At 37.2% G+C, this 17,871-nt stretch overlaps 1 protein-coding gene across 3 annotated transcripts in view; it reads left to right on the top strand.

Moving 5' to 3' along the window:
* Positions 1 to 5,457: 5,457 nt before the first annotated feature.
* LOC130220696 (fas-binding factor 1 homolog) overlaps positions 5,458 to 17,871 on the top strand; it is a 44,960-nt gene continuing 32,546 nt past the window's right edge. For 2 of the 3 annotated variants that reach the window (XM_056452920.1, XM_056452919.1), the window contains exons 1-11: positions 5,458 to 5,851; positions 6,654 to 6,681; positions 8,209 to 8,268; positions 8,368 to 8,452; positions 9,214 to 9,274; positions 10,307 to 10,357; positions 10,444 to 10,564; positions 12,559 to 12,639; positions 12,896 to 13,015; positions 15,957 to 16,080; positions 17,373 to 17,548. In XM_056452920.1, the coding sequence (XP_056308895.1) occupies positions 5,849 to 5,851; positions 6,654 to 6,681; positions 8,209 to 8,268; positions 8,368 to 8,452; positions 9,214 to 9,274; positions 10,307 to 10,357; positions 10,444 to 10,564; positions 12,559 to 12,639; positions 12,896 to 13,015; positions 15,957 to 16,080; positions 17,373 to 17,548 (910 nt within the window). In that variant the 5' untranslated portion in view covers positions 5,458 to 5,848. The remainder of the gene's footprint in view (positions 5,852 to 6,653; positions 6,682 to 8,208; positions 8,269 to 8,367; positions 8,453 to 9,213; positions 9,275 to 10,306; positions 10,358 to 10,443; positions 10,565 to 12,558; positions 12,640 to 12,895; positions 13,016 to 15,956; positions 16,081 to 17,372; positions 17,549 to 17,871) is intronic. The other variant, XM_056452921.1, reaches the window with a different exon arrangement.

Here is a 17,871-nt window from a genome sequence, read left to right as displayed (position 1 = left end):
GACACAAATACTGTACACAAACAGACACACACGTGACACAAACAAACACACACAAACAAAAACAGATACATACAAACAAGCAAATAAACACACTGACACAAATACTGTACACAAACAGACACACACGTGACACTAGCACACACACACACAAACAAAAACAGATACATACAAACAAGCAAATAAACACACTGACACAAATACTGTACACAAACAGACACACACGTGACACTAGCACACACACACAAACAAAAACAGATACATACAAACAAGCAAATAAACACACTGACACAAATACTGTACACAAACAGACACACACGTGACACAAACAAAAACAGATACATACAAGCAAATAAACACACTGACACAAAAACTGTACACAAACAGACACACATGTGACACAAACACACACACACAAACAAAAACAGATACATACAAACAAGCAAATAAACACACTGACACAAATACTGTACACAAACAGACACACACGTGACACTAGCACACACACACAAACAAAAACAGATACATACAAACAAGCAAATAAACACACTGACACAAATACTGTACACAAACAGACACACACGTGACACTACCACACACACACAAACAAAAACAGATACATACAAACAAGCAAATAAACACACTGACACAAATACTGTACACAAACAGACACACACGTGACACAAACAAACACACACAAACAAAAACAGATACATACAAACAAGCAAATAAACACACTGACACAAATACTGTACACAAACAGACACACACGTGACACAAACACACACAAACAAAAACAGATACATACAAACAAGCAAATAAACACACCGACACAAATACTGTACACAAACAGACACACACGTGACACAAACAAACACACACAAACAAAAACAGATACATACAAACAAGCAAATAAACACACTGACACAAATACTGTACACAAACAGACACACGCGTGACACAAACAAACAAACACAAACAAAAACAGATACATACAAACAAGCAAATAAACACACTGACACAAATACTGTACACAAACAGACACAGACGTGACACAAACAAACAAGCACAAACAAAAACAGATACATACAAACAAGCAAATAAACACACTGACACAAATACTGTACACAAACAGACACAGACGTGACACAAACAAACAAGCACAAACAAAAACAGATACATACAAACAAGCAAATAAACACACTGACACAAATACTGTACACAAACAGACACACACGTGACACAAACACACACAAACAAAAACAGATACATACAAACAAGCAAATAAACACACTGACACAAATACTGTACACAAACAGACACACACGTGACACAAACAAACACACACAAACAAAAACAGATACATACAAACAAGCAAATAAACACACTGACACAAATACTGTACACAAACAGACACACACGTGACACAAACACACACAAACAAAAACAGATACATACAAACAAGCAAATAAACACACTGACACAAATACTGTACACAAACAGACACACACGTGACACAAACAAACACACACAAACAAAAACAGATACATACAAACAAGCAAATAAACACACTGACACAAATACTGTACACAAACAGACACACACGTGACACAAACAAACACACACAAACAAAAACAGATACATACAAACAAGCAAATAAACACACCGACACAAATACTGTACACAAACAGACACACACGTGACACAAACAAAAACAGATACATACAAACAAGCAAATAAACACACTGACACAAATACTGTACACAAACAGACACACACGTGACACAAACAAACAAACACAAACAAAAACAGATACATACAAACAAGCAAATAAACACACTGACACAAATACTGTACACAAACAGACACACACGTGACACAACCAAACACACACAAACAAAAACAGATACATACAAACAAGCAAATAAACACACTGACACAAATACTGTACACAAACAGACACACACGTGACACAAACAAACACACACAAACAAAAACAGATACATACAAACAAGCAAATAAACACACTGACACAAATACTGTACACAAACAGACACACACGTGACACTAGCACACACACACAAACAAAAACAGATACATACAAACAAGCAAATAAACACACTGACACAAATACTGTACACAAACAGACACACACGTGACACTAGCACACACACACAAACAAAAACAGATACATACAAACAAGCAAATAAACACACTGACACAAATACTGTACACAAACAGACACACACGTGACACTAGCGCACACACACACACACAAACAAAAACAGATACATACAAACAAGCAAATAAACACACTGACACAAATACTGTACACAAACAGACACACACGTGACACAAACAAAAACAGATACATACAAACAAGCAAATAAACACACTGACACAAATACTGTACACAAACAGACACACACGTGACACTAGCGCACACACACACAAACAAAAACAGATACATACAAACAAGCAAATAAACACACTGACACAAATACTGTACACAAACAGACACACACGTGACACTAGCGCACACACACACAAACAAAAACAGATACATACAAACAAGCAAATAAACACACTGACACAAATACTGTACACAAACAGACACACACGTGACACAAACAAACACACACAAACAAAAACAGATACATACAAACAAGCAAATAAACACACTGACACAAATACTGTACACAAACAGACACACACGTGACACAAACAAACACACACAAACAAAAACAGATACATACAAACAAGCAAATAAACACACTGACACAAATACTGTACACAAACAGACACACACGTGACACTAGCACACACACACAAACAAAAACAGATACATACAAACAAGCAAATAAACACACTGACACAAATACTGTACACAAACAGACACACACGTGACACTAGCACACACACACACAAACAAAAACAGATACATACAAACAAGCAAATAAACACACTGACACAAATACTGTACACAAACAGACACACACGTGACACAAACAAACAAACACAAACAAAAACAGATACATACAAACAAGCAAATAAACACACTGACACAAATACTGTACACAAACAGACACACACGTGACACTAGCACACACACACACAAACAAAAACAGATACATACAAACAAGCAAATAAACACACTGACACAAATACTGTACACAAACAGACACACACGTGACACAAACAAACACACACAAACAAAAACAGATACATACAAACAAGCAAATAAACACACTGACACAAATACTGTACACAAACAGACACACACGTGACACTAGCACACACACACACAAACAAAAACAGATACATACAAACAAGCAAATAAACACACTGACACAAATACTGTACACAAACAGACACACACGTGACACTAGCACACACACACAAACAAAAACAGATACATACAAACAAGCAAATAAACACACTGACACAAATACTGTACACAAACAGACACACACGTGACACAAACAAAAACAGATACATACAAGCAAATAAACACACTGACACAAAAACTGTACACAAACAGACACACACGTGACACAAACACACACACACAAACAAAAACAGATACATACAAACAAGCAAATAAACACACTGACACAAATACTGTACACAAACAGACACACACGTGACACTAGCACACACACAAACAAAAACAGATACATACAAACAAGCAAATAAACACACTGACACAAATACTGTACACAAACAGACACACACGTGACACAAACAAACACACACAAACAAAAACAGATACATACAAACAAGCAAATAAACACACTGACACAAATACTGTACACAAACAGACACACACGTGACACAAACACACACAAACAAAAACAGATACATACAAACAAGCAAATAAACACACCGACACAAATACTGTACACAAACAGACACACACGTGACACAAACAAACACACACAAACAAAAACAGATACATACAAACAAGCAAATAAACACACTGACACAAATACTGTACACAAACAGACACACGCGTGACACAAACAAACAAACACAAACAAAAACAGATACATACAAACAAGCAAATAAACACACTGACACAAATACTGTACACAAACAGACACACACGTGACACAAACACACACAAACAAAAACAGATACATACAAACAAGCAAATAAACACACTGACACAAATACTGTACACAAACAGACACACACGTGACACAAACAAACACACACAAACAAAAACAGATACATACAAACAAGCAAATAAACACACTGACACAAATACTGTACACAAACAGACACACACGTGACACAAACACACACAAACAAAAACAGATACATACAAACAAGCAAATAAACACACTGACACAAATACTGTACACAAACAGACACACACGTGACACAAACAAACACACACAAACAAAAACAGATACATACAAACAAGCAAATAAACACACTGACACAAATACTGTACACAAACAGACACACGCATGACACAAACAAACAAACACAAACAAAAACAGATACATACAAACAAGCAAATAAACACACTGACACAAATACTGTACACAAACAGACACAGACGTGACACAAACAAACACACACAAACAAAAACAGATACATACAAACAAGCAAATAAACACAGACACAAATACTGTACACAAACAGACACAGACGTGACACAAACAAACACACACAAACAAAAACAGATACATACAAACAAGCAAATAAACACAGACACAAATACTGTACACAAACAGACACACGTGACACAAACACACACACACAAACAAAAACAGATAATACAAACAAGCAAATAAACACACTGACACAAATACTGTACACAAACAGACACACACAAAAACACAGACAAATAAGTAAATAAACACACTAACACACACACACACACACACAATGGGCAAACAAACTACACACAAACAAAAACACACGATAATACAATCCCACACAGACAAACAAACAAACAAATGCACACAAAGAAAACATGTGCAAACACACACACAAAACCTTTTATGTTAGATAAACATAAACAAAATACAAATGTCGTACAACAAAAAAACACACTTGAATCCAATGAAATATTTAACGTTAATAAATCTAATAGCCGTTCACACTTGCGTATGAGGTGAGAAATCCTTTATGATGTAAAGAAAACATCATAAATACACTTTAAGGGCTTCTTTTGTCACGTTTTTTTATATTAGTGGCTTTTTTAAGTCATTGACAATACATTTTTCTCAATATTTTTTACACTACATAGTTTCATTCCTAACCGTACTCCGAATGTATTAACAAAGGCACATGTTCATGCATTATAAGCCTCATTTTTATTAATGTACAATGTTTAACGTAAAAATGGACTCCTTACCTCTGAACAGAAAATGAACGCGTAGACCACTGGACTACATTACCCATGATGCTCTGTTGTAAACAGGAAGTGCGTCAAAGAGGCACACGGGTTTCAAACCTGTGGAGGACAAAGTGATTCATAAACAGCTCGTTTGAATTCATGCTCATTCGTAAACAATAATAGTTAATGTATTCGTTTGGACTAATTTAAAGTGTCGCTTTACATTAATGTATTCGACTCGGACTAACGGATTCATCAACGCTAAAGCTCTATCGGTCTGTTCAGAACACAAAAACACACACAGGATTTAACGTGTTTCTGAATCCCCACCATCAAGACAAGCAAAAGAAACTGAAGATCTCCGGTGGAAATGAAGATTCAATTAATTAATTAACGGTCAGCTGATGCGTCGAGGAAAAGCGGCGCTGGTTTCCATTGGTAACGGGCACGCGCACAGATTTCACCACAAACACTCGACTCTCCAGCGGGCGATCAGATATGGTAAAAACGGCGGTTTTCCTAATAAAACACTTTAAATGTGAAATTATTCACTAACAACTATCTAAATTAATGTAATTAAATATAGTACTGTACTATGAAGCGAACACGAAGTCTCGCTTGTGGCTAACAGAGTAGTAACAGAGATTATTAACAGTAATAATATGTAATTATCAGCCTCGTAATAAAAACGTGTCGCTGTTTAGTTTGTAAGGTAACAGTAATAAGTATACTTTATTTAGTACTATCATTTATGTGTGGTATAAAACTTATATTTGTAGTATAAAAGTGTATAGTGCAACAATCAAGAGCTAATCTTTTATGTCTATTGATATAGGGAATCAACATTCATATTTGCCTTATTTCCTGATACAATATTCAGACAGATCAATTTAATTCTAGTAGTAGCATTTTTGTGTTTGTTGTCATAGCAGTTTTATTAGCTATTACATGACAGATACGTAATATACCGTTAATAACAATGTAATATCATAAATATAATGAATACTCAATGTTTAATATGAAAAACTAACAAAGATCGCATGGTTAAAATCTAAATTACGAATGTATAAAAGGTTTTTTTTAACTTTCTCTAAAAAATGTAATTAAAAAAACGTCCAGTGTCTATAAACAAGTCTTTTAACGTTTCAGATATATTAATATATCATGGTGTAATATATTACAGTAAAAATAACAGTTACACATCATTATGGTATTTAAGCAGTTGTTAATCATAATACTGTTACTGTTAAAGCCAAAAAATGCTGATATTTAAATTTAATTGTGTCATCTTTATCATTTGCAGTCTTTAAAACAGAAGAAGGGGCTCAGGAGTGAGTTGTTTCTTCTTCTCTTCTCTCTGTATATTGTGTTTGATTACTGTATTATACAACCAAAACTCTGAAAAAGTTGGCACAGTATGGAAAACACACACACAAAAAGAAAGGTGTGATTTCCAAATTCACTTTGCCTTGTATTTCATTGCAGACAATACAACAAACATAATTTAATGTATTCCTCATTAATTATTTATTTTAATAAACAGGTATTCCAATTTTGGTTCTTGCAACGCATTTCAAAAAAGCCCATAACATGAATCCCTATCTATAGTGAAGTTAATTTCACTTGCTAATTAAGTGAATTTGATGCATGAATGAAGCAAGTAAACTCAAAATGTTCAGTGTCTAATTACACGTGAACATCGCGATTTATTATAGTGGGCAAGAGTACAGTGTCTACACTTCAAAATGCGCCACACTTTCTCTACTGGAGACAGGTCGGGACTGCAGGCAGACCAGTCAAGTACCTGTATCCTCTTACTTCGCAGCAGGACTTTGTAATGTGTGCTGAATGTGGTTTAGCATTGTCTTGTTGAAATATGCATGGGTGTCCCTGGAAAAGAAGGCAGCATATTGTGCTCCAAAATCTCGATGTACTTTTCAGCATTAATGGTGCTTCACAGAAGTGCAAGTTACCTTTGACAAGGGCACTGACACAACCCAATACCATGACAGACCCTGGCTTTTGGACTTGTTGCTTGTAACAGTCTGGATGATCCTTTTCTTCTTTGGTCCGGAACAAACGCCGTCCATTTCTCCCAAAAATACCTGAAATACTGATTCATCTGACCACAAGTTTCCACTGTGAGATGGTCCATCCCATATGCATTTGAGCCCAGAGAAGTCGACTGCACTTCTGGACACTGTTAACATAGGGCTTCCTTTTGGCACAGTACAGTTTTAACTGGCATTTGTGGATGCAACTACTCATTATGATCAAAGATTTGATCAAAGATTTCGCAGTAATCCTGAGCCCATGTGATGATATCGCTGATAGATAAATGAGGATTCTTGATGCAGCGCCACCTGAGGAATCGGAGATCACGATTGTTCAGCTTAGGCTTGCGCCCTTGTCCTTTACTCACTGAAATTTCTCCAGATTCCTTGAATCTTTTAATGATGGTCTGCACTGTTGAAGGTGAAATATCCAAATGTCCTCCTCTCTTTCTTCCTCTCTTACTGTTTTTAAACATTTCAATCATTTTTTCATGTATTTGTTGTCAAATTGGTGATCCTCGGCCCATCTTTGCTCCTAAAGGACTAGACCTTTCATGGATGCTGCTTTTGTACCAAATCATCATTACAATTATCTGTTAACAGGAATGTCAGTAAAGGATGTAGATTTACAAATCAAATGAAGTTGATCAGATAAAACATGAAATATTTTGTGTTTATATTGTCTGCAATGAAATACAAGTGAAAGTAAATCTGGAAATCACTTTCTTTTTCATTTGTGTTTTCCACACTGGCCCAACTGTTTCTGATTTGGGGTTGTGTCATAAATGTGTGTGTTCCTCTCAGGCTCTATAGATGATGTGTTGGGAGATCTGCTGGGTGATGATGATGATGTTGATGATAAAGGTATTGTCTGATGATGATGATGATGATGATGTCACAGTTTTGTCATGGAAGTGAGTGTGTTTGACCTGTTTTTAATGGTGATGGTCTTACGCTCCACAGGTCCAGTGAAGGTGCGGTCGATGACCTCATCATCATCTGTGTCCAGCAGACCTGCAGCCGGACTCACATCACACAGCGGGAAGAGGTGACGGCGCACGCACGCACGCACGCACGCACGCACACAAGAAGACGGAACATCTCACACCACATACACACAAACACACGCACACATAAATCAAACACACAACACACTCTCACCAGATAGATACAAATACAATCAAATACTCACACAGCTCATACACAGAAATATAGACACAGAACACACTCACATCAGACAGAGACACACATACAAACAAACACACACAATATACACAGAAAGACAGACACACTAAGAAACAACACACTCTCACCACATACACTGACAAAAATACAAATACACAAACACACTCTGCGCCCACACACACACACAAACACGCACAAACCCGCACAAAACACCAAACAAATAACCACATGGCCACACAAGCACACTACAATATACGCACATGCACGATACACAGACTCATACATACACACAAAAACAAACACACACAGTCACACAAATGCACCACACTCATGCTCACACACACAAGCAGACACAAACAACACGCATACAAAGACAGGCAGCACACACAAATCAAATCCAGAACACACAATGCACATGCACCACACATACACTCATATGCGTGGTAACCCATACTTTGAATTTGACCCATCCCAAAAACACAAACACACACACACTATTTTCAGATGTAGAATATCATCTAACATAAAGGTCCGCTGAAGGTGTAGGTGTGTGTGTGTGTGTGTGTGTGTGTGTGCGTGCGTGCGTGCGTGTGTGTGTGTGTGTGTGTGTGTGTGTGTGTTCAGGTCTCTGCTGGATGATGATTTCTTCAGTAAACTGGCAGAAGAGGCAGAGAAAGACGATGAGGTCAGTAATTTATTACATTACACTGATGTATTACTTATTTCAATAATGTTTATGTTTTTCATTTGATGTTTGTAGTCATTTTAATATTAATTAGTCCTTATTTTCATTTCTGCTCAAATTTAATTGAATTAAATCTGCGGTATTAGCTCAAATTTAAACGTCAAAGTAAAAATGTAGACTTTTTTAATTTCAGGTAATATCTGTGTCAAACTGATGATATCATAACCGGGAAATTATTTAATATTAATTAAATTGTGATACCTTTGTTTTATTTATTAATATTTTTAATGAAATTAACCCTGTGCCTACTAAATTGGGGGAAAAAGCAGGTAACACTATATTTTGATGGTCCATTTGAGTATTAGTAGACTGTCTGCTTAATATCTGCTGATACTGCTCCTTCAACAGACATTTAACGCACTATAAGAAGAACTCTAACCCCAACAGTCTACTTATAATCTAATGAAAATTAGTTGGCATGTGGATGCAATGTAACTTAAATTCAACAAACGGACCCTCAAAATTAGGCATGGGCCGATATAAGATTCTGGCGGTATGATAACCTTGGATAAAAATATCACGGTATTGTGATTACTGCTCTAAAATATATTCTTTTTAAACGTCTGGGTAAAAAAACAACCCTTTCTTTCCCTTTGAAAACAATATACTTTATTTTTTGGAGAAGTAAACATGTCAGGCTGAATAATTCAAATAAATCAGTGACGTCTTCTGTCTTCATTAGTTTCAAAAACACTGATTTCTTTACAATTTAAAAGCCATCATTGAGTATTTTTTCTTCTGGAGTTACTATTGTCCTAAAAAAATGTAAATAATAAATACAACACATACCTTAGGAAGGGTATAGCAGAAAATTTGGGCGGTTTTAAAACCTTGACTTTTCCAAACCGCGGTATTCCTTGAAAACGGTTATCATCCCATGCCTAATCAAAATAAAGTGTGACCACAAAGCATCTAAACTAGTATTTACTCTTCTATAAAGTCTATTATTTTGTAATCTGTCGTGTGTCTCAGGGCTCGGAGGTCTCGGAGGCTGACCCTGCCGCTCTGCTGGACAGCATGAAGGTGATGCAACAGCCTGCTGCTTTCTGATTGGCTATAAAAAGAACTTAGTAGACATCAAAAAAAATCATTGACTTTGCTTACTTCAGGACATAGATGACATGGACGCGGATCTCTTCGGCTCCAAGAAGAAGAAGAAGCCCAGTTCAGCTCCTCCTCAGAGGAAAGAAGGGAAAGCTGCAAACCCAGGAGATAAAACAAAAAGCAGAGGTATATTTCTGAAGATGGACACTTAATGAATCAATCCTTTAAAGTCTCATTGATATGCGATACCTCTTCAAACATGGAGTCCTAGTCCTGCTTTAATAAAGACTCTTATATTCTCAGAAATAAAAGTACTAAATCTATCACTGGGGCTGTACCTTTTCCAAAAGTACATTTGTTTCTAGCAGGTCCTTAAAGGCACATGTCAATACCTAAAAAGTACAAATGTTTACCTCACAGTACCTTAAAGGTACAAAAGTCTACCCTAAAGGTACTAATGTCCACCTGTATGGTATAAAATTGATGCTTTTTCAATTCAGTGCAAAGGTCCTGCATTTTTATTCAGTAAATGAATAAGGTTTTAGTTTAGGATTAGTTTTGACTAAGTTAAGATGTCCCTAAAATGGTGATGAGGCTTTAAAATGTATGGAAAGTGTCTTGAAAGGTATTGAATTTCTATCTTTGTTTCCTGTACACTACCTGACAAAAGTCTTGTTGTGGATCCCAGCTGTAAGAGCAACAAATAATAACTTGACTCCTAGTTGATCGTTTGGAAAAGTGTCAGAAGGTGGATTTTTCTGATGAATCATCTGTTGAACTGCATCCCAATCATCACAAATACTGCAGAAGACCTACTGGAACCTGCATGGACCTAAGATTCTCTAAGAAATCAGTCAAGTTTGGTGAAGGGGAAATCATGGTTTGGGGTTGCATTCAGTATGGGGCGTGTGAGAGATCTGCAGAGTGGATGGCAACATCAACAGCCTGAGGTATCGAGATATTTGTGCTGCCCATTACATTACAAACCAAAGGAGAGGGCAAATTCTTCAGCAGGATAGCGCTCCTTCTCATACTTCAGCCTCTACATCAAAGCTCCTGAAAGAAGGTCAAGGTGCTCCAGGATTGGCCAGCGCAGTCCCCAGAGATGAACATTATTGAGCATGTCTGGGGTAAGATGGAGGAGGCATTGAAGATGAATCTGAAGAATCTTGATGAACTCTGGGAGTCCTGCAAGAACGCTTTCTTCGCCATTCCAGATGACTTTATTAATCAGTGATTTGAGTCATTGCAGAGATGTATGGATGCAGTCCTCCAAGCTCATGATGGAGTCAGACACAATATTCATTCTGTTTCCACTGCAGCATGACCACATATTCTATACTGGACATTATTTATGTTCAGTGACAAGACTAAGCAGAGTCAGACCTTACTGTCCTAATTAACCAATTAAAAATCAAGGAATGATCATATTTTATTGTGGTCAAAGAAGCGTGATCTATATAAGCCACTTCTGATACCAAATGATCAACTAGAAGTCAAGTTATTATTATTGCTGTTCCTAAAACTTGAATAGGCGACAAGACTTTAGTTAGGTAGTGTATATACCCTGTATTATGAACAGTAACAATATGTCAGTATTACTGGGTAAAGTCTAGATAGGATACAGTTGTGGATATGCACATCGATATAGCATCATTTCTGTGAGATAATTTATAATTACTGTACAACAATGATATTTTTACAGTAGTCTGACGGTTGGGTTTAAGGTTGGGGTAGGGGTAGATAGAATAATGAGAAATTTAATAATTAATTCTCATTACCTTTCAGCTGCAACTGTATCTGTTCTTGCAATAACAGTATTACTGTCCAAATCTTAAATAAAGATGGGTTTGAATTGCACAAAACATTTTACGATATTTTCATTAAAGCGTTGGTCAGTTTCTCTGCTTGACGATCCTATTTTGGACTGCGACAATAAGACTGAAGAGACAAACAGAAATATTAAATCCGACATTTCTTTTGTGGACATAATTTGAAGTTGGATAAAGGAAATAAATTGCAATATAGCAGAATATTTAAAAGTTGCAATTAATATTGTTTTAATATTGTGTATTGTACAAGTATAATACAGGTATCATGATAATATGGTATCTTGGGGACTATTTTCCAAACCAGTATCATCCTTTTCTATCCTATGTTTTCTTTTTTGGTGTGTACAGAAGAGATGGTCACTGAGGACAAAAAGCCCAGTTCTGCTCCAGCGTCCACAGCGAGAACGTACAAGAAGTTCAGTTTTCTGGGTACGTTTCTTTTTTTTAAGAACCACAACTTCTCCTGACAGCGTTTAATGTCTTCATGAGGGTTTTACGGACTTTATCTGCTCCATTTTCATGCTGCATGTGGTTCAGATGATGAAGGTGGAGGTGTTGATCCTCCTCCTCATCCTCAAGATGAAGGTATCACAACAGGAGAGCAGAGCTTTCAGCAAAAACCCAATGAGTAAAGAATCAAATAAAGCTGAAGTTAAACATGACGGCTGTTCTTCGTGTTTCACAGATAACCTGGACGATTCACTTGATGATTTATTGGATGATCTGGAAGACAAGCAGAAGACGGGGAAGAAAACCGAGCCAGCATCCTCTTCTTCACCAGTCATTCCTCAGAAAACAGAGACAGGTGAGAGCGGTAGAGTACCAAGCATGATAGCTATAAATATAACAATATCTTTATTATTTGTCACACTGACAAATGATAACGACGTGTTTATTTCTAGTTTATGCAATTCTTTTTGCATTACACCCTCCTTATGACCAGCAGATGTCCTCAGAGTAGGGTTGCACAGTTTACAAATACTATTGTAGTATCGCGATACTATTCAATTCACCTTTATTTGTATAGCGCTTTTACAATGCAGCTTCACATGAAAGATCATAGTAAATTGAATCCGTGTCAGTTTTCAGTGTTTAAGTTCAGTTCAGTGTGGTTTAATAATCACTACTGAGAGTCCAAACACTGAAGAGCAAATCCATCGATGCGCAGCTCTACAGATCCTGAACCATGCAAGCCAGTGGCGACAGCGGAGAGGGAAAAACTTCACCAATTGGCGAAAGTGAAGAATTAAAAAACCTTGAGAGAAACCAGACTCTGTTGGGCACGACCATTTCACCACTGTCCAAACGTCTTGGGCAGAGCTGCAGTCAAGGCGCCGGACAATGGTTCCAAAATACTGGCGGTGCCTCTGTAGATTGTAAACGGTAGTATCGTCATTAATAGTTTATCCACAATAGATAATGTTGCATGTGGGAAAAGTCACTCAAATGCTCACACACTTGTGCAACAATAGACTAATATATTTTAATAGTCTGTGGAGCTCTTTAGGGTTGCAAAACTGTAGAATGTGCACCTTTTATGGTAGCCTATTTCTAACGCTTCAGTTCAAACGCACATTTGAGTCAGATCATTTCTGTTCCTCTCAATATTCAATTCAATTCAATTCACCTTTATTTGTATAGCGCTTATACAATGTAGATTGTGTCAAAGCAGCTTCACATAAAGGGTCATAGTAAATAGGAACAGTGTAGTTCAGTTTGTAGTGTTTAAGTTCAGTTCAGTTTAGCTCAGTTCAGTGTGGTTTAATAATCACTACTGAGAGTCCAAATATTGAAGAGCAAATCCATCGATGCGCAGCTCTACAGATCCCGAACCATGCAAGCCAGTGGCGACAGCGGAGAGGGAAAAAAACTTCACTAATGGCGGAAGTGAAGAAAAAAAACCTTGAGAGAAACCAGGCTCAGTTGGGCACGACCATTTTAATTTCTCCGCTGGCCAAACGTCTTGTGCAGAGCTGCAGTCTTAGTGGCGGAGGCTGGAAGCTGGCCTCAGCGAAGACTAGTCTGTCTATCACACTAATATGATTTACCAACCGTGACAATCTCTATAAGAGAACGACTCACAAAGTGAAATTTTGAATTGCTTCAGATTGTTACCTGATAAAACAATGGATGAAAACCCTCAAAATAGCAACAGGAAACATTGACACAATTTTTAATCTCTTCATATAGCCTAACTTTGTTGGGAAAACGCTGTTTTGTATCAAATTTCATTCTGTATAATTTGTATCTTTATTTTAATGTATTTCTGTTGGTCAGTTGTCTACAAAATATACATTTTAGGTCAAGTGAGGTGCAAATAATACTTTTTGGCCTTAAGGGAATTATGAATTACCTTTAAAGGGCACCTATGGTAAAAAATCTACTTTTCAAGCTGTTTGGACAGACATATGTGCATGTATGGTGTATAGACCGTCATATTGGGGTGATATAAACACACCCAGTGCTTTTTTTTAATTTAACAACATAAAAAACGGTGGACCAATTGGAGCTGTTTTCAGACCGACCGCAACTTTACGTAGGAGTGCGGTCCCCCCGCCCACCAATATTGATTGACAGGCGCGTCATCATATCCTCAGTTTGTTGATTCACGTCCGCCATTTTCAGCGTGAGTCGAAGCGATATCACTAAAGGAACACGCTAGCTCTATTTTTAGATGCAAGGCTCATTGGGCTCAACACAAGATCAATATTCTCCACATTATCGCTCTAATCGGAATTATTGGTTGTATCTTTAGGTAGGTTTGCAAACATGTGTACTTCTCATTGAGTCTACCTTATACTTCAGCCGTTTGCATTTCTCGCGATCCCAGAAGCTCCCTGTGATCTTAACTAGCATGCGTTTTAGAATTCTAAACATAGGTGTACCCTGATAGAAACCTATGTTTAGAATTCAAAAATGCGTGGTGCGACGATTCGGGACACTTCATGTTTCTGGTGCGCCACAGAGAGTGTCTGGTGTACCGTGTCGCGGCTTCGAGCGGCGCATCCGGTGCCTCAGTCAAAGTTAATTCAGTGTGCGTGGTTATTAGATTCTGTGTACAAGCTCGGCACTTGAAACTAGCACACAGTTGGCTGTAAAACTCTACATAGACACAAATGATTTTGTACTCTCTGCTTGGTCTGTGTCCGAGTCGTACATGTACGACTGATTGCTGAACCCCTCAGTCTGCCTGTCAGACTGTTGCAAACGCAGAGCGGGTGAGCTCATGGCCCCGCCCCCTTGTTACGTTGACGGGAAGCCGAAACTAATTTACATGTGAAGCAACACGCCCCCAACATGACACTTTTTAACACATTATAATAAAAAAAATCTGAATTGTGTTTTAAACTGAACCTAAACTGGCACACTCAGAAGAACCATAATATTAATATTACATCATAAAAAAAGAGGTCAACTATGTGCCCTTTAAGTAGGCTTATTATAACATAAAATATAGTATTTCTGACAATTTTCTTTATAATTTGAGCTATGAATTACAGTATCGCTATACTACTTAGTATCGTGATACTTCAGCTGGTTTAGTAATCATAAGATTAATTAATGGTATCGTGACAACCCTACCTCAGAGTGCAGCATTTCTAGCACATTTGACCAGTGAATCCAGCTTGTGTAATCTATAATCAAACAGTGAATTTAGCAATCGCAGTCAGTTTCGAAGCAATATCGTTTCTCTTCATATTTATTGCTACTTTTGATGTCTGTCTGTGTTTTATCTGCATCTCCAGCAGCTGCTGTGAAGAAGAAAGACGATCTGATGTTTGATGATGATGGAGATGATCTGATGGACGCGCTGGGCTTTGGAGAAACACAAAAAACACATGGAAATGGAGCGACACAGAAAAAGGACAGGTAGACCTGGATCTTGTAGTGAGAGGTGTCTTTTTAAAATGGTTTTCTATTGGCAGTGAGTGGTTTAACTGCCGGCTGCGCCTCCCATTTTTGCAGGAGCATAAGAAATAAGTAGCGAACACATCATGTTTTTTCCTGAATAATATTCCCAAAGGAGCTGTTGACATGGGATTTAAACCAGATTTTGGTAAAAACCCAAACAATACCAACATAAAAATGAAACAAAACAATTATAATCTGAAGAATTAGTTATGTATTAATAGCATAATACATATTAATAATAAAATAAATTATACATTTTTTTGAGTGCTGGCAGCTTAAAGACGCCTCTCATATGGAGAATAGCGTTGCTCAGGTGTGAGTTTCTCACAGACTTCAACAGTGTGTCAAAATCTTGATAGTTGTGTGGGTCTCGTCTATCAAATCTGATCTTTATTTTGCATTCTCTATTGGATTTAAGTCAGGTGATTGGCTGGGCCATTCTACAGCTTGATTTTCTTTCTCTGAAAGCATTTGAGAGTGTCCTTGGCTGTGTAATGGAACAAAACAATTATAATCTGAAGAATTAGTTATGTGTAATAACATAATACATATTAATAATAAAATAAATCATAAAATAAATCATAAAATTTTGGGTGCTGGCAGCTTAAAGACGCCTCTCATATGGAGAATAAAGTCACATGCGTTGCTCAGGTGTGAGTTTCACACAGAGTGTCAAAATCTTGATAGTTGTGTGGGTCTCGTCTATCAAATCTGAGCTTTATTTTGCATTCTCTATTGGATTTAAGTCAGGTGATTGGCTTGGCCATTCTACAGCTTGATTTTCTTTCTCTGAAAGCATTTGAGAGTGTCCTTGGCTGTGTTTTGGATCATTGTCTTGCTGAAATGTCCACCCTGGTTTTATCTTCCTTCTCCTGCTAATATAGATGTTGGACTCAAGCAGCTGAAATTCATTTACACTGAGGAAGGGCAGAGTGTTGCTGAAGAACTACTGAGAGATTTCAGCTGCTGTCTGGGCTTTCCCTGCCAAACTACACATCCCATTCTTCGTCTGTTCAACTACACAGAACTTTATTTGTAAACTAATTAGTTTTGTTTTCTTTGCATATATAGATTTCTTTGATTGTTACCAACATCCAGGAGAAAATTCAAGTGAACCGCACCTTTAGAAATATGTTTTCTGAGGAAAATGGTGACGTGTTCAATACTTATTTCCTCCACTGCATGTTAAGTGTTTTCTGATTTAAATATGACACTGAAGTTTCTGTGATTTGTTCGTTTGCATCTTTTAGTCTAACTGATCGTCCTCCGAGAGCTCGCACACGTCTGGATGAGCTCTTAGGCCGTGGGACGTCCCCTCGTCTGCTGGAGAGACCAGCAACCGGGGAGAAAAAAGACACGAAACCAACAGAGAAACTGACAGAAAAAGAGACTGAGAAACCACCAGAGAAAAACTCAGCAGGGAGAGGTAAAAAATCTCAACTAATGCTAACATACCAAAGCAGATTGCTATGAAAAGAGCTGTTCACAATAATTATAGTTTCAAAGCAGCTTCACTAAAGGTGCACATTACTGCATTACAATCAAATTCAGATAAGTTCAGGTTATTAGTTACCATAACCTTATTAGTTACTAATAACTAACTAATAAAACAGTAACTAATAGCTTTTAATTTAACAGTTAAAGTTATTATATATAAACATAGTTAACCTGCAGTTATGTAGTATATAAGTGATGTCTGTGTGTACATGTTCAATGAAGTGTATATGTTTATTAAGAAACAATTGTTCT

The sequence above is a fragment of the Danio aesculapii genome, chromosome 3 (genome assembly GCF_903798145.1).
Source record: "Danio aesculapii chromosome 3, fDanAes4.1, whole genome shotgun sequence".
Lineage (NCBI taxonomy): Eukaryota > Metazoa > Chordata > Actinopteri > Cypriniformes > Danionidae > Danio > Danio aesculapii.
This window is presented reverse-complemented; position numbering and strand designations above follow the sequence as displayed.